The sequence below is a fragment of the Oncorhynchus masou genome, chromosome 25 (genome assembly GCF_036934945.1).
Source record: "Oncorhynchus masou masou isolate Uvic2021 chromosome 25, UVic_Omas_1.1, whole genome shotgun sequence".
NCBI lineage: Eukaryota > Metazoa > Chordata > Actinopteri > Salmoniformes > Salmonidae > Oncorhynchus > Oncorhynchus masou.
The window spans coordinates 36,123,273-36,143,645 of NC_088236.1; the positions used below are offsets into that span (position 1 = coordinate 36,123,273).

The 20,373-nt window shown below is 46.1% G+C and overlaps 1 protein-coding gene across 1 annotated transcript in view; it reads right to left on the reverse strand.

The window, feature by feature from the left end:
• Nucleotides 1-2,275: 2,275 nt before the first annotated feature.
• Nucleotides 2,276-20,373, reverse strand: part of LOC135514219 (sarcoplasmic/endoplasmic reticulum calcium ATPase 2-like) — a 51,818-nt gene continuing 33,720 nt past the window's right edge. Inside the window, exons 6-20 of the mRNA XM_064937535.1 lie at nucleotides 15,015-15,095; nucleotides 8,527-8,612; nucleotides 7,755-8,219; nucleotides 5,627-5,715; nucleotides 5,390-5,492; nucleotides 5,166-5,297; nucleotides 4,953-5,072; nucleotides 4,623-4,841; nucleotides 4,131-4,466; nucleotides 3,777-3,997; nucleotides 3,485-3,687; nucleotides 3,220-3,305; nucleotides 2,991-3,124; nucleotides 2,711-2,828; nucleotides 2,276-2,615 (exon numbers count right to left, since the gene is read on the reverse strand). Of these exons, the coding sequence (XP_064793607.1) occupies nucleotides 2,343-2,615; nucleotides 2,711-2,828; nucleotides 2,991-3,124; nucleotides 3,220-3,305; nucleotides 3,485-3,687; nucleotides 3,777-3,997; nucleotides 4,131-4,466; nucleotides 4,623-4,841; nucleotides 4,953-5,072; nucleotides 5,166-5,297; nucleotides 5,390-5,492; nucleotides 5,627-5,715; nucleotides 7,755-8,219; nucleotides 8,527-8,612; nucleotides 15,015-15,095 (2,666 nt within the window). The 3' untranslated portion in view covers nucleotides 2,276-2,342. The remainder of the gene's footprint in view (nucleotides 2,616-2,710; nucleotides 2,829-2,990; nucleotides 3,125-3,219; nucleotides 3,306-3,484; nucleotides 3,688-3,776; nucleotides 3,998-4,130; nucleotides 4,467-4,622; nucleotides 4,842-4,952; nucleotides 5,073-5,165; nucleotides 5,298-5,389; nucleotides 5,493-5,626; nucleotides 5,716-7,754; nucleotides 8,220-8,526; nucleotides 8,613-15,014; nucleotides 15,096-20,373) is intronic.

The following is a 20,373-nucleotide window of genomic DNA, read 5'->3' on the forward strand; positions in this document are numbered from 1 at the left end:
TAAATATTTACCATTTGATTATTAGTACTTTTTTTGTGTGATGGAATTGCTTATGAAATGTATCAATCATGTCTCCATATCTCTTTATTGACATGCAGGTCTTGGAAGATGTGGTGCTGCTCAAAAAACACATGCACAACACAAACAAAACCTTACAATTCCTGCAAGGGATTTAGAGGGGCGGGTTTACACGGCACTAGCTGCAGAGAGAGAACAGAGAAAGACAGAGAGAAACCAATCAGAGGATGACAGATATGGCATACGTCAAAGAAGCAAAAGGTGCAAACCAGAGGCATGGCTTCCTCACTAGGCATTTAAAAAGGCATGGTGAACAAAAAGCCATTATTAAAAGGTAATCTACTGCTTCATTTTCTACTTACAGTCATAATGTCTAGGACCATGCCACGTGCTAGCAGGATGGGAATAAATGCAGTAAGCCATATTAAGTGGAACACTATGACCTGCGAGTCGCATGTCAGAGCTCAAAACTTGCTACCAGTAATGACGCTTTACACATCAATCCCTTATTAAAAACAGACTTGATCCAGGCGGAACTAAGACAGACACAGGGTCTTAATCCTATAGTGTAGGTTTGACTGGCACTTAGTGACAAAGGGATGTTGAAATGAAGGTGCCTCCAATTTTCCTCCATATTACAAGATCCTGCCGATTGCCTCTGCTGGCTGATAGATAGGACCAATTGGTAATATCACTCATGGAATGGTACCCTTAGTAGAATGTATCAAAGACCAAGAGCACAGATTCAACACTTATTCTTTCAACAAGGAGAAGAGTTACTGCTGTCAGACTCAAGACAGCAAGGCTCGGTGTGTGACAGTGCCAGGATGAGAGGAGACATTAGTGGGCAGAAAGCATGCAGGTAGAGGGTACTCACTCTGTTGGGTTAACAGGCAGAAGGCATTGGAAGAAATAGCAGTTAGGTTTAAGAAAACTCAAGCGCTTACTGGCCTGGTATCGGCGAGGGCATGCTTTCCAGGAATACCTACCTACAGTGTGTCTAAAACACACTCAAGTAAACTAGTGTAAAGGTATGGAGCATCTGTAAAACTCCATGCACATAGATACTATTTTGTGTGATATGTACAGATATACAGACTTCTACCAGCCAGTCATCTTAGCCTTTTAGAGTTGGGCCTATATACTATGGCCAAAGCAGACTCCACTTAGTGACACACCCAAACAGGCAATCCAGACCACATAAAGGTCCCATCAAGCATCCATCTTGTGCTCAACTGATAAGATAAATCAGCCCCTTGGTGCATTTATATATATTAAAGTACAGTATGTGCACAATATACATAATCTATATCATAATTATTGTAATAAAGAAACTACAGTGCCCGTAAATTAAAGCTAAACCTAAAAAAAATGTGAACCTTTATGGGAATAACAATAGATTATGTTGTGTTCAAGTAAACGTGTTTAACGACAGGCTTGTCTATATAAAATAATTGCTTTGAATCGAACTAAGGTAACATTTCGTCCTAACCCCACTCAAGGAACATAAAAAAACACAGATGAAACTTTTTAAAAAGCTCTTAAAATAACATGAAAGGCAAATGAGGGCTTTCTATTTCTTTCTGCAAAAGCAAAATGGTGCATACCTCAACACTCAATATGACAATGTGTATGACAAGCTTAGTGAGAAACACGGGTAGTTATCAATAGTCATATTATTAGCGTTGAGGTAGCTGTGCCGAGAGCAGAAAAGAAACATGGAGATCAAACGGTAAGGAAATCTCAGTTCCTCATGCCAGGGCAGAATACATGCATGTTTTTGTGCAGACTTCTGAGTCAGTGCAAATGATGGTCCTTACAGTTACGACACACCATTCTTATCCACAAGGTCTTTAGAGGTCAAAGTTCACACTGAAAACAAGAGTCAAACGTCTAAGTCCTGTGCACGTCGCTTATGGGTCCCGACTGCCCCCCCCCCCACCCGTTCCCAAAGCTACAAAAATCTTCATCTTGATAAAATAGTGTTAATTCTCTGTAGACGTCTCATAAATAGATGATTTTTACGCCTGTTCAAAAAAGGGGGGCAAAACAAACAAACACAACCAACAGCTTGATATTAAAACGAAGACACATGGACAAGTGATTAACCTCAGGAAATAGTGAACGGTAAAAAAAAACTGAATGGACCAAAATGTCCTGGAGACAAACCTCGGAGAGGGCTCACAGATAGCATCTGTCGTCCACACAGGTACAAATGTTGACTTGAGCGCCCACTGCAGTTGATGTAGTTGGGGGGGGGGGGGGGGTTAGACGTGTGTTAATCTCCACTCACACTGGTGCTTTGAGAGGGTTGTGTGCTGGAGTCAGGACCAGAACAGGGCAGACACGTTAGTGTCGATGCTGTAGAGCCACAGCACCAGCGGGAGGGTGATGCCCACAAAGGGCCAGGAGATGCCCTCCGTGCATGCAGAAGGGGACCAGCCTTTGCCGGATGACTTATACTCTGGCTGGTTACCGGGTTCCAGGTAGTTCCTGGCCACGAACTTAAGCAGCTCATCAAGCAGGATGACGGGCAGGGAGATCTTCAACACCACCAGCCACTGGGTCAGGTCCAGAGGGGTGATCTGAAAAATGACCTGGAGAGGTGGAGGAAGAGGGATGAAAAGAGTGAGAATGGTGCAGCTAGAGAATGACCTGGGTTGAGAGGTTGATAGGAGTAAAGCTGACTTACGGGCAGTGGCTCTACGTAGAGGATGAGGAAGTGGAGGGACATGGAGAGGCAGATGGCCCCCAGCAGCCAGATGTTCTCCCAGGGGGGCATCCGCAGCAGTGACTGGTTCTCTGACAGGCTGGGGATAGAGAGGTTGAAGGTCACATTAAGATATTTTTTAGGGTCCACATACAGTACTCTATATTCCATTCTTGTAATTAGAAAGTTGTAGCTGTCCTCTACTGAATGCTAATTATTCTTTGAGGATGCAAGAACACTCCGCTGACTACAGGGGACCCACCTGTTAAGGGCATTGCACATCTCAATGGTGACAAGCACAGACAGGGCCATGGTCATGGGGTAGGGGGACTCAAACACATGACACTCCAGGTCGGCGAAGTCAGGGTTGTCAGGGGAACACTGCAGGAAGTGACTCTGTGTGGGGAGGAGTCAGACAGACACGAGGGACTTAGGCAGGGAGGTACAACACCACACAGACAGTAACGCTGACCTCTAGGAGCTAGTCTTACCAGCTGGTACAGGGAGATCATAGGGCCGTCCTCAGCGGCCACGAACCACCAGGTAGCAGCTCCCACTGTGGCAGCTCCCACATAGCCTGAGGACAGAGACGTAGAAAGAGTTGTGGGACATACTGGTTCTCTGACTAGGGGGTCAGGGCAGAGGAGTGCACAATAACACTATATGGCAGGGTATGCCAGTAGTAGTAAGCTTGACCTTAAGATGGAGCTATTTGAGACAAAAAAATGGAAATAAAGCACAGTCCTAACAACTCACATCCGATGGCCAGGTATCTGAAGAAGAGCCATCCGGAGATGAGGGGCTCCTTGGCGCTGCGGGGGGGCTTGTTCATGATGTCCAGGTCGGGGGGGTTGAAGCCCAGTGCAGTGGCAGGGAGACCGTCTGTCACCAGGTTGACCCACAGCAGCTGAACTGGGATCAGAGCCTCAGGGAAGCCCAGAGCAGCCGTCAGGAAGATACTGCCCGCACAGAGAAACATTGTTAACACCACTAGCACCACTACAAAGACCTCAGTGCCAGGAGGAGGTACGTCAAACAGCTGACTCACCAGACGACCTCTCCCACGTTGGAGGAGATGAGGTAGCGGATGAACTGCTTCATGTTGTTGTAGATGGCTCTGCCCTCCTCCACAGCCGCCACGATGGAAGAGAAGTTGTCATCGGCCAGGACCATCTCAGAGGCTGACTTGGCCACGGCAGTGCCAGACCCCATGGCGATGCCAATCTCTGCCTTCTTCAAGGCAGGGGCATCGTTCACTCCATCACCAGTCTGTGTGGGAGAAAACAGAGATACTTAAGGATGGATAGGAGGCTACATGACAACAGCAATACAATAGATATACAAGTTTTACAGGTACAGTAAGGCTAAGGATGGGGGATGTGAGCGGGGGGGTTCATTGTACCATGGCCGTGATCTCATCCATGCCCTGCAAGAACTCAACGATCTTGGACTTGTGGGAGGGCTCGACACGGGCGAAGCAGCGGGCGTTGGTCACGGCATCGCGCTGTGCCTGGGGAGACAGGTCGTCAAACTCGCGGCCTGTGAACGCCATTTTGTCCACGTCGTCCTCCTCGCTCAGGATGCCGATACGGCGGCAGATGGCCACGGCAGTGCCCTTGTTGTCGCCGGTGATCATGATGACACGGATGCCGGCCAGGCGGCACAACTTGATGGAGGCAGCCACCTCTGTCCTGGGAGGGTCCAGCATGCCAACGCAGCCCACAAAGGTCAAGCCAGACTGAGCAGAGAAACACACACATAAACACGATCAGGACCGTCATCAGGGTTCCTACTAAACGTCCAACTGTTATACTAGATATGATAGTAATAGCATCCCGCAGTGAAAGTCAGATATAATCTACTTTATGCAACAGTGGTGATGAGTAACCCTCACCTCGTAACCAGCGAAACGGGCACAATCGACCAGCACCATATCCTCCTTCCTGGGTGGGGCGTCCCGGGTGGCCAGAGCCAAGCAGCGCAGGGTGTCACGCCCCGTTCCGTACTCTCGGATTGTAGACATTATCCTCTCCTTGATGCCTGGGGTCATGGCAACCTTGTTGGTGCCCACCCTAACATGGGTACATCTGTCAATAACGCCCTCTGGGGCACCCTGTGGGGTAAGAACGAGTTTGAGGTTGAAACACCGATTCAGACACAGGCGACTCAAAAACACTTGGTTCAAAGTGAGTCAAGCATAGGAGTTGCTAAAAGCTGGTGATACCTTGACAAACATCTTTCCGAGGGAGGAGCGGGCCTTGTTGGCGGTGCAGTACACAGACATGGACTTCCTGTCTCTGGAGAACTCCAGGGTGAACTCCTTCTTCATCAGCTGCGTGATCACCTAAAAGAAGACACGCAGACACACGACTCAGAAAACCTGCTCACAAACCAGCGGTGATGTTTCACCTTCAACGGTTGTGGTTCGTGGGCTTACAGAGTTGCAGGCATTTGCCCTGTCGATCTTGGACAGGCCTTGGATGTCGGTGTCAAACGCATTCATCTTTTCCACCAGGCAGGTGAGGGCCGTCTCTGTGGCCTCGCCAACCTTCTCATACACACCTTTGGCCTGATGACACAAACATAAACATTAGTCACTTCTACTCCACGTCCCATGATGAGCCATATGAAGGAGAAAGGCAGGCAGGCGAGCGCACGGACCTCATTATAGTCCAGAGAGGAGTCATTGCACAGAGCACAGATGGTGGCAATCTCCACTAGACCATCGTACGCAGAGGACTTCACTAGTCTGCCATCCTGGTACCTGGAGGGAGACAGAAAGGACAGGGCCGGACACAAGAGGAAACGTTGGAGGGAGTTTAACAATACACGTAACTAGAGGTAAATCAATAATTGTAGCATGAATGGATTAGCATTCAGAGTGTATTTGGTCCTCACACTTCTCCCTCGGGGGCGTAAGTAGAGCCAGTGATGGTGAACTCGTTCAGAGAGCAGCTGTTCCCCTCGGCCTTGTCAAGGATGAACATCTGGAGACCCCGACACAGCACAGACAAGACAAGGTTAGGCCTAATCATCTCACACCAATGTATGGTTACAACATTACATTAGAGGCTGTTTCTTAACTGACACTGTAGATGGCAGCAGACCGACAACATAATAGCAGAGTGGACTGCAGCAAGTCAGCGCCACAGAGTCTGTGAGGGCTCTAGACCACCCTATACTGTGTGTGGTTGGCTCTTCTATCCTAGTGGGGGACCTAAAATCCCCGAAAGTAAAACAAGGAAAATTCTCCCTTGTGAGGATATTTCCCACATCCCCATGAGGACAAAGGCTATTTTAAGTTTAGGGGTTAGGTTTAGGGTTACAATTAGGTTTAGAATTTGGGTTAGGGAAAATAGGATTTGGAATAAAAAATGTAGGTCCCCACGAGGATAGAAGAACATAACGTGTGTGTGTGTGTGTGTGTGTGTATGTACACTCTCTGGGCTGCAGGGATTTAGATGCCCTCTCTGGCTGTGTGTGGGGGTTATGGTAGGAGTGTAGCAGTGAGCACTGGTTGTTTGGTTTAGTCAATACTACATAAGTAAAATAGTGGAGGCCGTCTGTCAGGGACCCTGAATAAAGAGAAGAGAGCGCTGGAGCCCAGAGGGCCTTTTCCCTTAGGAAGAACTGGACTGGTCCAAACCTAAGAGTAGGCACATGCACACAAACACTGTCACAGCCAGTCAGCTGGGACACCACCACAACAGTCTCAGTCAGAGATAAAAGGAAGGAAGAGTGATGGTAATCAGTCATGTCCTTTCCAGACGGAGGCCACACTTCAAAGAGCCTTGCTGGCGTCAGATGATTAGAAAAACAAATGACATTCTCTTTCGCTGGATACATTATGGTTCTGTTACTGTGAAGTCAACACAAACAATTTTGTGGAAGACTTTCTTTCCACGCATCACTGACGGAGATGAAATGGGAGATGGTTGCTGGGCAGTTACCTGAAGAAGGCTTGGCTCACTTTCGGCTCCTGGTCTCTACCTCAAGGATCTTAAAGGGATACTGTGAGATTCTGGTATTTAAGCTCTTGATATCCTAGTAGCAATGCTACTGTACCTGTAGACTTCCAGTCATTGCGCTAAAGGTAGTTAGCAGTAGTTTCTCGAGTCAATGCTAACTTCCTTCATCCTGCACACAGAGACATCAAAATGATGTCCATAAGTTCATCTGACTATAGGTAAGTAAATTAAAAAGCCAGAATCTCGCAGTATCCCTTTAACCTACTGGATAGGGGAAAGCAATGTGGAGGAAGTTTGGCATATTACTGCCAAACTACTGGCATATTAACATGATGCGCTGCTTAAACAGATGTCCTCCTCACTTACGTTATGTAAACAATGAGATAAGCACAGTAGGACATGATGACTAGTAGTTACTAGTGCATTAAGGCAAAAATTGCATCATCCATTCTAATAATCTCAGTCTGCGTCAGAGGAGAAGGGAAATGACTCGAGAGGGAAAAACATTCAAATAAGACCATAGAGACCCATTGGAATGCTAGATCAAAATAGATGTATTCTGGGAAATAAATAGCCGCTGGCCGATAAAGAGTCACTCATCCAGAAAAGAAAATCATGTTTTAAAAGGAGTGCAGTCAGCGGTTCCGTACAAAGTTCTGAGCATATTCAACAAAAAGAGAATAAACATGCTCAATGAATAATTAAATGTCTCACTGCTCTGGGACAGAGAATGTAAGTGTGTTGGAGAGCCACTCAGAAAGAGGGAGGGAGGGAGGGAGGGGCTGGATGCTTTGCAGAGCTGTGACGCAAGGTCAGTTATGCAACAGCACCGCGGCTGATCAGTCACCCCACGGCTGAATGTAGATCACAGCCGCAGCACGTCGCTGCATCACCACCTCTGTTACACAGCTCAATCTTGATTCCCCACGACAAAGAGACTTCTGCTTACACCATCTCAAACCCAATCACAGCAAGGTAATGCGACAGAGCCATTTCAGAGGCAGACCTCTCTGTTCAGTCAGTGTGTAAAGCAAGATAAAGAAAACAACCAGACTCACCCTGCAGACAGACATCTGATTGGTCGTGAGGGTGCCAGTCTTGTCGGAGCAGATGACAGAGGTGCAGCCCAGGGTCTCCACAGAGGGAAGGCTGCGGACGATGGCGTTCTTCTTGGCCATGCGGCGGGTGCCCAGGGCCAGGCAGGTGGTGATGACAGCGGGCAGACCCTCGGGGATGGCGGCCACAGCCAGGGCCACGGCAATCTTAAAGTAGTAGACGGCGCCGCGGATCCAGGAGCCTCCGTGGACGGGGTCGTTGAAGTGGCCGATGTTGATCATCCACACAGCGATGCAGATCAGGGAGATTACCTTGGACAGCTGCTCCCCGAACTCATCCAGCTTCTGCTGCAGGGGGGTCTTCTCCTGCTCAGTGGCTGCCATCTCGTCACGGATCTTACCAATCTCAGTGTTCACGCCCGTAGCCACCACCACACCAATAGCCTTGCCAGATGAGATGTTGGTGCCCTGCAAACACACGGGTGGAACATTATGGCCACACAGTCCTGCACATGCTTGAGGAGAGCAGACTAAATGGAAACTCAAACTCTAAATTCACAAACCAAAATAACATAGCAGGATCTGCACTTGTAAGTACGTTTGATATCGAGTGATACTGGTATAATTTGTGCCCAAATGTTAAAGATCCATGCATCAGGCCTTCAACTTGAAACAAATAACTGAAGGAGAAGCTCAAACTACTAGCTGATAGTGGAAAGTTCAATCATCATACAGCCACTAGAAGGAGCAGTAAGGCGTGAAGAGTATTGCTTACAGAGAAGAGCATGTTCTTCTTGTCCTGGTTGACAGCTCGGGGGTCAGGCACTGGGTCGGTGTGCTTGATGACAGAGACGGACTCGCCTGGAATCAAAGCGGAGAGCAGTGCAGATCACATATCACACTGATATCCCTTTGTCGGTGTCCATCGCCTCAGGGAAAAACTACATCAACTTCAATCATAGACTCCCACGCCACAATCAATGTGTAACATTCCTCGCTCTGAATGCTTGTGCACATGATGCAGGGCAAAGCCTCTAATCATATGGATCAAGAGGAAATCAACCCTTGCTATTAACCCAGTTCAGAGGTGAACTCAGTTCGTTCATTCATTCATTCAGGCTCGACATTAACGCTGATTAGGGCTCTACACTGACTTTAAAACCTTTTTTTACAAGGAGCAGGTCTGTGCCTAAGTTGAAAAATGTAGGCGCACACAAAGAAATTAAGGAGCACAAAATATATTTGAGGTTATAAAGCTAGAATCCTTGCATTTTTCTAGGCACACTGGTGCTCCGAAATAAAAATTCCAGAAAGCACAAATTATTTAGGCAACTAAAATGGTCGCACTGTAGAGCCCTGTTGTCTTGTCCAGGACAAGTAAAAAATGATCACAATATCAAACGATTACTCTGATCAGAGGCCAACATTGGAAAAATCAAATCTATTTTTCATGTACATAAATTAAAAAAGCCTACAGCCTCATGTCCAAACAGATGTGGACATGAGGAAGGCGGCATAAAATGTAGCCAAACTTTAATGAAACTTTTATAAATATACGTTAAATACCAGTCATGTTTGACAAATATAATTTTTTATTTCGCAGACTCTGTTATCCAGAGCGACATAAGTGAGTGCATACATTCTCGTACTGGTCCCCAGTGGGAAACGAACCCACAACCCTGGAGTTGCAGGCTCCATGCTCTACCAACTGAGCCACATGGGACAAATAATGAAGGGTAATTAACATGAACATCTAAAGACTTGATTCTGTAGACATTCTCGAAGTACAGCGCCTGTTGCGCACCGGATATCACCCACCTTGAATCTCATCAGAGGTGGTCAGCATTTTAAAACTAATTAACAAACATAGTTGTTTAAAACCTGGATGTTTTTTTCAAAATAGCCTAGCCAAAATACGACCATTGAAATGTTGAGAGGATTATTTTAAAACCCTTAATGACATTGAAACCAGCATTTTTCTCATGTTCTATTGGTTTTCAAATCAACTTTCTTTCATTTTCCAGCAGCCAAAGGAATAATCCTATTCATATTAGCATCCATGCTAGTTGATGATTCTTTAGAACTCCCGTCTTAATTTCTAAAATATATTTTCATCGAGGTACGTTAGAGAACAGGGTTTTCCGCTAATTGCATTTTGGAACATTCGCGCATAGCTTTCAGCCATGTGCGCATTGTTGAGTTTAAAATGTGAAGAAATACAACTATCCCATTTTTAAGCTAAATCGGTCTGATCCGTTGAGTCAGCCACATTGCCTTCTTAAATGTTTTAATGTACCGCGGTTGTATGAATTTGGGATCTGTCATCCCACAACTGTCCGTTTGAACCGTATAGATTTTTTTTATCGTCCCAGGGACGCGAGCCCTGGAAGGAATTATTTTTTATAACGGCATAAAATATATTTGGTTGTAATTGTCATTTTGCAATATTTTATAGGCTACCAAGGTATTTGGTTGTAATTATCATTTTGCAATATTTTATAGGCTACCAAGGGTGACCAACCATCCTCCAAGAGAGCCTTAAAAAGGGGAGTATAGCGTACATGTTTGCCTGGTAAAAAAATAAAAAGATAATTATATTTTGTAAAGTGGCATCCTTGCATCATACAACGATGTGAAATTTGTGTTGCAGACCAAGTGACTTATCTGTCCTACTTGTTCAATGGACAAGTGGGAAAAAAAGTGAATGTCAAGCCCCTTGTCATGATATTAAATGAACAATGCATGTCTTTCATTTGGATAAGCTAAAGTAAAACATTTGTTGTGCTGTGCTGAGCAGTTGGGCTGCCAGTGTACCGAGTGTAGAGCAGCTTTGCAAACTGTCAGACCAGCAAAGAGACATTTACTTTAGAGACGCGAGTCATCTATCAAACAAAGTTTTGAATAACAAACTCTAAAGGAATAAACCTTTAGAGTTTGCCTATGTGGAATGAATGCAAATAAACCTGTGGCAGAGGACAATCAAGAGCAAGTCATACAGTATGCTTGCACGCTCAGAGTAGCTACTGCTATCAGTAAAGCCAGCTGTATAACACCTGGAATGAGCATCTGTCAAAATCTATTTTTAATAGAGAATTACATTATCCTAAGTTGGTTCAGTATTGGCAGGGTTGCCAGATCGAGATAATGTTTCCAGATCAAATGACCACTTAAAACCTGCCCAAAAAGCCTGAAAACTACCCTCAAAATGTTTTCACAGTATTAGAGTAGTTGCCAGATTTATATATATAAACCCTTTATCGAGCCAATTAAGGAATAGACGGAACATGTAATAACATTAGAAGCTGAATTAGGTTTTAAACAAAATAATAACTCTTGCGAGCTATGACATAATAAAGGAATTTGAATGTCGCAAGAGAAAATAATTTGCCCTTAAACTCATCTGATCATTTCCATCAATGGATGTCGGTTTAACTAGTTTGACTGCTATGATCAAGCAACAAGGCATGAGGGCAGTATTGTATATGGCCAATATACCACAGCTAACGGCTGTTCTTATTAATAACCTCTTGAAATTTTTATTTTTGGAAAAATAACGTTCCCAAAGTAAACCGCCTATTTCTCAGGACCAGATGCTAGAATATGCATATAATTAGGACAGCTTAGGATAGAAAACACTCTAAAGTTTCCAAAACTGTAAAAATATTGTCTGTGAGTATAACATAACTGATATTGCAGGCCTAAGAAAAATCCAATCAGGAAGTGTTTGAAACTGTTGTATTCCTATGCACCCCTATTGGCCATTGAACGGGATATCAACCAGATTCCTTTTTCTACGTATTCCCAAAGGTGTCTACAGCATTTTGACGTAGTTTCACGCCTTTATGTTGAAGAATGAGCGTAACGACTACATTGCGTAAGTGGCCAGCTGAGGGCTCTCAGAGTGATTCTTGCGTAAAAGACTGAGGTAGTAATTTTTCCTCTCGCTCCTACTGAAAAGCCAATTGTCCCGGTTGATATATTATCTAATAGATATTTGAAAAGCACCTTGAGGATTGATTATAAAAAACGTTTGCCATGTTTCTGTCGATATCATGGATATCATTTGGAATTTTGTTCTGCGTTGTCGTGACCTCTATTTCCGGTGGATTTCTCAACATAACGTGACCAAAAAAACTGAGGTATTTTGGGTAATAAAAATAATCTTTATGGAACAAAAGGAACATTTGCTGTCTAACTGGGAGTCTCGTGAGTGAAAACATCCAAAGCTCAAAGGTAAACGGTTAATTTGATTGCTTTTCTGATTTGTGACCAAGCTTTCTGCTGCTAGCTGGACATAATGCTATGCTAGGCTATCGATAAACTTACGCAAATGCTTGTCTTGCTTTGGCTGTAAAGCATAATTTCAAAATCTGAGATGACAGGGTGATTAAAAAAGGCTAAGTTGTGTTTCACTATATTTCACTTGTGATTTCATGAAAATGAATATTTTCTAGTAATATTTTTTGACCGTTGCGCTATGCTAATTAGTGTAGTTGATGACAATTCTCCCGGATCCAGGATGGGTAGTTCCAAGATTTTTTTATATTTTTTATTTATCCGTTATTTTACCAGGTAAATTGACTTTGAACACATTCTCATTTGCAGCAACGACCTGGGGAATAGTTACAGGGGAGAGGGGGATGAATGAGCCAATTGTAAACTGGGGATTATTAGGTTACCGTGATGGTTTGATGGCCAGATTGGGAATTTAGCCAGGACACCGTGGTTAACACCCCTACTCTTACGACAAGTGCAATGAGATCTTTAAAGACCGCAGAGATTAAGGTGTGCCTGGATACAGCAGTTAGCGGTGGTATATTGGCCATCAACCACACATCCATGGGGTGCCTTATTGCTATTATAAACTGGTTACCAACGTAATTAGAGCAGTAAAAATAAAAATGTTGTCCTACCCGTGGTATATGGTCTGATATACCACAGCTTTCAGCCAATCAGCATTCAGGGCTCAAACCAAGTTTAAAATGGTAAATAAATCACTTGCGTGGATGTGCATAACTATAGATAAATAAGACAGGAGAGTTTAAGTGATGAAAGTTGGACAGAGGGTCTCAATCTCTGAGTAAGAAAGACTTGGACGAAAACGAGAAAAAAACCCGAATGTTAGGCTATTTTCTGGCTATTGTGCCGTCATTATGTGCCAGATGTTAAGACTACAAACCGTTATAAATGGCCTATTTTTGAGATTGACTTGCTCCCAGCTGTGCCCTGGATACCATATGTGAATTGATTGCCCCCCATCTATCTTCAGATTTCGTTCTGGAGGTGACCTAAACTGGGATATGCTTAACACCCCGGACGTCCTACAATCTAAGCTAGATGCCCTCAATCTCACAAATTATCAAGGAACCCACCAGGTACAACTCTAAATCCGTAAACATGGACACCCTCATAGATATTATCCTGACCAACTTGCCCTCCAAATACACCTCTACTGTTTTCAATCAGGATCTCAGCGATCACTGCCTCATTGCCTGCATCCGTTATGGGTCCGCGGTCAAACAACCTGTCAAACTCTCCAGAAAACACTTCTGCGGACAGGCCTTTCTAATCGACCTGGCCCGGGTATCCTGGAAGGATATTGACCGTCAGTAGAGGATGCCTGGTTGTTCTTTAAAAGTAATTTCCTCACCATCTTAAATAAGCATGTCCCTTTCAAAAAATGTAGAACTAAGAACAGATATAAACCTTGGTTTACTCCAGACATGACTGTCCTCGACCAGCACAAAAACATCCTGTGGCGTACTGCACTAGCATCGAATAGTCCCCGCAATATGCAACTTTTCAGGGAAGTAAGAAGGGCTATATAAATAAATTTGATTTGATTCTATTGTTATTGACTGTACTGTCCCATGTATTGTTGTTTTTGTCGCACTGCTTTGCTTTATCTTGGACAGGTCGCAGTTGTAAATGAGAACATGTTCTCAACTGGCCTACCTGGTTAAATAAAGGTGAAATAAATATAAATAAATAAAAGGCATAGGCTACAGACTTAAATCTGGGTTTATGATTAATTCAACTTTGCCATGGTTTGGTTGAATAAATGCAGGTAGCCTATAGCCCCTGATAGGCCTACATATCATTTCAGATAGTCTACAGTAGCCTAGGCATGAAGTAAACTGAATGACTTAGCAGCTTGCTTAGTTCAAATTAACAGACTAATTTATTAAACATGAATAAGCGAGTCGATTTCAAGATAAGTGTTTCCTGCTGGAATAGGCTACTGAGGATGGGGGTCATAATTTCACATGTATATGATCTGAATATGCTTGTCAACAACAGCCAGTGTTTATTTGTTCGGCCTAATCTGACCACGGTTACCATCAATCTTATGCATTCTAACAACTGATCTGCAATTGCAATAGAGCTTTGATAACTTCCAATTGAATTAACTAAACTCGGCCCTTAATAATCGCACAGTAACAAAAAGGCTACAACAAACTGAAGTGAATGGCTATTTAATGACTCAGTTTGCCAGCTCCAGGTAGGCTACACAAGTGGCACAAATTAAGTTGCAATGACTCCAGTGATTGTAATTTCAACATATTTTCTGTATCAAATGGTAGCCATATAAATTAAGAGGTTAATTGATGGCCAGAGGTAAATGTATCATTTCCACATTTAATGTCAGTTTCATTAAAAAGAACCACGCAAGGGAGTTCCATAACTGAGAACTGAGCATGCGTAAAAACACTTTGCTTGATACCGTTTTCTATAAGCAAAGTCCACATTATAATGGAGTTTAAACCACATCCGAGATAATTTATGTAATACGCTCTAGTGCGCCCAAAGTCATTATCCAGTGCTTTGTCTCCATTATGTATTGATGTGCATCAGCTCTAGCCTATTAATATGTTTTATGGAAAAAGGGTTGGAGAAAAATAGGTGTTTCTATAATGATAATCTAAAAACAGTTGTCACGACGTGATGCACATTCTGCTATGGCTCCTCTCATTCATGTGACTCAGCCAATAGTGGACTACGCTGCAGTGCTCTCCCCCCCTCACTCAGCAACAGCCTGCCTCGCTGCCAGCAGCAAGTCACAGTGAAATATATATCTATATTTTTTTTTAAGAGAAATGCCACGGCGGCCGAGGTGCGATTTATAAATAACCCAAAAACCCGCAACCAACACATTTTCACCCGCAACATAATTTTCAAAGTAGCCCAATTCGGCAGGAAAACCGTGGACATGGCAACCCTGAGTATAGGATAAACAGTGCAGCAAACAGCCATGTGTCTTACCGGTCAAGATAGACTGGTCTACTCTCAGGGTTGTAGATTTGATGGAAGAGAGACGGATGTCTGCAGGAACCTTGTCTCCAACTAGGGGGGAAAGAAGACAGACACACAGAGAGAATTAGAGAAACAGATTACAATGTCGTAGACGGACAATGATCCATTGCAAATCAGCATAAAGTGGACACATGATACCTCACATGACCTCCATAACATCTGCCTATGATGTCAACTCATTGTAGCACAAAAACAGACTAGTTATAGTCAGTGAACAATATAGTTACAGGTCTCTCAAGACAAACTGGTTATGCATGTGCAAAGCCATAAACAAGTTTAAGCCTATGCTGTAAGCAGAACATTATGAAGAAAACCACCCTATACAGAGTGCTTAGACTAATGGACCTTGAAGACTACCAAGCTGTTCACTGAAATATAGATGCAATTTATTCAGTATCACTGTTAACTGACAGACTATAGCTCATTTCAAGATTGGTTGCTGGGCCACACGAAGGCAGAGGAAGGGTACTGGGCTTCTATCGCTGTAGGGGAGAAAGGAGCACCAGAGCTGGAAGAGGAAATGGAGGACTGGTGAGCCTTATTAAAAGGCCGGTCCCTAAGAAAGAACCAATTTGGACCACATCTGAGTTGTGGTGACCCGATTCAGCAACCTATTAGCACATAAATGCTGGGAGATGGGGAAAACACTAGTTTAAAGCACGGTTCTTCTTTCAGTTTCAACGTGCAGAGCAGTTCTACATAAAACATGTCAATTTGCTCTTACAGATATGGGCCCGGTTTCCCAAAAAGCATCTTAAGGCTCAGTAAGTAGTTACAACTTTTATAGGAGCATCGTTAAACCTCCAAACTGTTTCCCAAAACCATCGTCACCAAAGCAGGACTTGAAAAAGCTTGTAATTTACCGACTGCCTCAGACCACTCGTGGAACAGCTAAGTGAGTCGTTAGATGCGTTCTTCTCTACCGTGTCACTTTATACACAGAAGATCTCTGCTAAACATAGAATCAAGATGTTTATCCATCTCTCTGTGACTACCGATGACTTCGTTGTGAAGTTGACTGCAAATACAAAGTTCCCAATGTCTTTGCAATTGTTACAAACAAGCAAAGGGTAAAAAGGACACATCAAATTAAAAACAGAATGACTGCATTAGATGATATACCGTGTAGGCTATAGGCCTATATATTTATGTTCAATTAATTGACTTCTAATTTGCAATTTGTATCCTACTGTCCAATTTTTTCCTCAATATATTTCATGATATACCAAATCTTGATTTAATGCTTCATTATAGAGTAAGCGTTAGAATAAGCCACCACAATATTTGCACCCATAGGTGAGAAAATCTCTCGGAGCTGATCCACCATCACTATTGTGGAACAATTATACTGCTAAAGTAAAATTTGAAAGCTGATCCGAGAGTAGCACTGGCTTTCTTTCGATCCCATCAGCAGACCTGCTCCAACGACGTACTAATTGATCATTCTCTCTGCGTGGTGTTCTGGGAAACGCACGTTAAATCGTCGGCCCTCGTAGATGCCAAAGTTATATTGCTATCGGGAAACCGGGCCCTGGAGCCTCCACATAGTATTACATTTATTCCACTAACCAGGCTGTCAAAATGAATTCCCCTAATAAAAACACCTCCACACAAAGGAGACAAACAGGAAGACGTGCATCTGTAGTCAACTTTAAACCATCCCAGGACGAACAAGGTGATGTCGTGCAGACAGAAAAGAAAATGGGAAGGCTAATAAATGGTTTGTTTTTTAATTACGCAAACATGGTCCCCTGTGCGCTTGAGGGGAGAGGAAAATAGAAAACTATACCGAACAAAAATATAAATGCAACTTGTAAACTGTTGGTCCCATGTTTCATGAGCTGAAATACAAGATCCCAGAATATTCTCTAAAATTTTGTGCACAAATTTGTTTACGTCTCTGTTTGTGAACATTTCTCCTTTGTCAAACTAAATCATCCACCTGACAGGTGTGGCATATCAAGATGCTGATTATAACAGCTTATCATTACACGGGTGCACCTTGCGCTGGGAACAATAAAAGGCCACTCTAAAATGAAGTTTTGTCACACAACACAATGCTACAGAAGTCTCAATTTGAGTGAGTGTACAGTTGGCATGCTGACTGGAGGAATGTCCACTTGAGCTGTTGCCAGAGAATTGAAAGTTCATTCCTCTCATAAGCCGCCTCCAATGTCGTTTTAGAAAATTTGGCAGTACGTCCAACCGGCCTCAGAACCACAGACCACATGTAACCACACCAGCCCAGGACATTCACATCCGGGTTCTTCACCTGCGGGATCGTCTGAGACCAGCCACCCAGACAGCTAATGAAACTGAGGAGTATTTATGTTTGTAATAAACCCTTTTGTGGGGAAAACTCATTCTGATTGACTGGGCCTGACTCCCCAGTGGGTGGGTGGCTATGCCCCTGCACAGTCATTGATTTCCTTATATGAACTGTAACTGATAGCAGCTGTTTCCCGTCATCCCCACTGAACAGGAAGAGGTGGAGGAGATAATCCCAGACGCTGTCACTCGGACATGGAGCCCCGCCTTCCAAAACTCAGACGCAACAGGAGTGGCTCAAACAGTACACACTGGAACGAGACACACAGAGAGAGAGAGAATGGGACCGAGAGAGGGAGAGAGAGAGAGAGAGAGAGGGACCGAGAGAGAGAGAGACCGGGACCGAGAGAGAGAGGGACCGAGAGAGAGAGAGACCGAGAGGGACCGAGAGAGAGAGAGAGGGACCGAGAGAGAGGGACCGAGAGAGAGAGAGACCGAGAGAGACCGAGAGAGAGGGGACCGAGAGAGAGGGACCGAGAGAGAGAGAGAGAGGGGGGACCGAGAGACGAGAGAGAGAGAGGGGGACAGAGAGAGAGACCGAGAGAGAGAGAGAGAGGGGACCGAGAGAGAGAGAGAGAGGGGGGACCGAGAGAGAGAGAGAGAGGGGGACCGAGAGAGAGAAAGAGGGGCCGAGAGAGAGAGAGACCGAGAGAGAGAGAGAGAGACCGGGACCGAGAGAGGAGGGACCGAGAGAGAGAGAGAGAGGGACCGAGAGAGAGAGAGAGAGGGGGGACCGAGAGAGAGAGAGAGAGAGAGGGACCGAGAGAGAGAGAGAGAGAGGGACCGAGAGAGAAAGAGAGAGAGAGGGACCGAGAGAGAGAGAGGGGGGACCGAGAGAGAGAGAGGAGGGGGACCGAGAGAGAGAGAGAGGGGGGACCGAGAGAGAGAGAGAGAGGGGCCGAGAGAGAGAGAGAGACCGAGAGAGAGAGAGAGAGAGAGAGAGAGAGAGAGAGAGAGAGAGAGAGAGACCCGGGACCGAGAGAGAGGGACCGAGAGAGAGAGAGAGAGGAGGGACCGAGAGAGAGCCGAGAGAGAGAGAGGGGGACCGAGAGAGAGAGAGACCGAGAGAGAGAGAGAGAGGGGGACCGAGAGAGAGAGAGAGAGAGAGGGACCGAGAGAGAGAGAGAGAGAGGGGACCGAGAGAGAGAGAGAGAGAGGGACCGAGAGAGAAAGAGAGAGAGAGGGACCGAGAGAGAGAGAGAGAGAGAGAGAGGGGGGACCGAGAGAGAGAGAGAGAGGGGGACCGAGAGAGAGAGACCGAGAGAGAGAGAGAGGGGCCGAGAGAGAGAGAGAGAGAGACCGAGAGAGAGAGAGAGAGAGAGAGAGAGAGAGAGAGAGAGAGAGAGAGAGACCCGGGACCGAGAGAGAGGGACCGAGAGAGAGAGAGAGAGGGACCGAGAGAGCGGGACCGAGAGAGAGAGAGAGAGGGGGACCGAGAGAGAGAGAGAGAGAGGGGACCGAGAGAGAGAGAGAGAGGGGGACCGAGAGAGAGAGAGAGAGGGGGACCGAGAGAGAGAGAGAGAGAGGACCGAGAGAGAGAGAGAGAGAGAGGGACCGAGAGAGAGAGAGAGAGAGAGAGGGACCGAGAGAGAGAGAGAGACCGAGAGAGAGAGAGAGGGGGACCGAGAGAGAGAGAGAGAGAGGGGACCGAGAGAGAGAGAGGGACCGAGAGAAAGAGACCGAGAGAGAGAGAGAGGGACCGAGAGAGAGAGAGGGACCGAGAGAGAGAGAGAGAGACCGAGAGAGAGAGACCGAGAGGGACCGAGAGGGACCGAGAGAGAGAGACCGAGAGGGACCGAGAGAGAGAGAGGGACCGAGAGAGAGAGAGGGACCGAGAGAGAGAGGGGACCGAGAGAGAGAGGGACCCGAGAGAAAGAGAGGGACCCGAGAGAAAGAGAGGGACCGAGAGAGACCGAGAGAGAGACCGAGAGAGACCGAGAGGGACCGAGAGAGAGAGAGAGAGAGACCGAGAGGGACCGAGAGAGAGAGAGAGAGAGACCGAGAGGGACCGAGAGAGAGAGACCGAGAGGGACCGAGAGAGAGAGACCGAGAGGGACCGAGAGAGAGAGGGACCGAGAGAGAGAGGGACCGAGAGAGAGAGAGGGACCGAGAGAGAGAGAGAGGGACCGAGAGAGAGAGAGACCGGGACCGAGAGAGAGAGGGACCGAGAGAGAGAGAGACCGAGAGGGACCGAGAGAGAGAGAGAGGGACCGAGAGAGAGGGACCGAGAGAGAGAGAGACCGAGAGAGACCGAGAGAGAGAGGGACCGAGAGAGAGGGACCGAGAGAGAGAGAGAGAGGGGGACCGAGAGAGAGAGAGAGAGAGGGGGACAGAGAGAGAGAGAGAGAGGGGGACCGAGAGAGAGAGAGAGAGGGGGACCGAGAGAGAGAGAGAGAGGGGGACCGAGAGAGAGAAAGAGGGGCCGAGAGAGAGAGAGACCGAGAGAGAGAGAGAGAGACCGGGACCGAGAGAGAGAGGGACCGAGAGAGAGAGAGAGAGGGACCGAGAGAGAGCCGAGAGAGAGAGAGGGGGACCGAGAGAGAGAGAGAGAGGGGGACCGAGAGAGAGAGAGAGAGAGAGGGACCGAGAGAGAGAGAGAGAGAGAGGACCGAGAGAGAAAGAGAGAGAGAGGGACCGAGAGAGAGAGAGAGGGGGACCGAGAGAGAGAGAGAGAGAGAGGGACCGAGAGAGAAAGAGAGAGAGAGGGACCGAGAGAGAGAGGGGGACCGAGAGAGAGAGAGAGAGGGGGACCGAGAGAGAGAGAGAGGGGCCGAGAGAGAGAGAGAGACCGAGAGAGAGAGAGAGACCGAGAGAGAGAGAGAGAGAGAGAGAGAGAGAGAGACCGGGACCGAGAGAGAGAGGGACCGAGAGAGAGAGAGAGAGGGACCGAGAGAGAGCCGAGAGAGAGAGAGGGGGGGACCGAGAGAGAGAGAGAGAGGGGGACCGAGAGAGAGAGAGAGAGAGAGGGACCGAGAGAGAG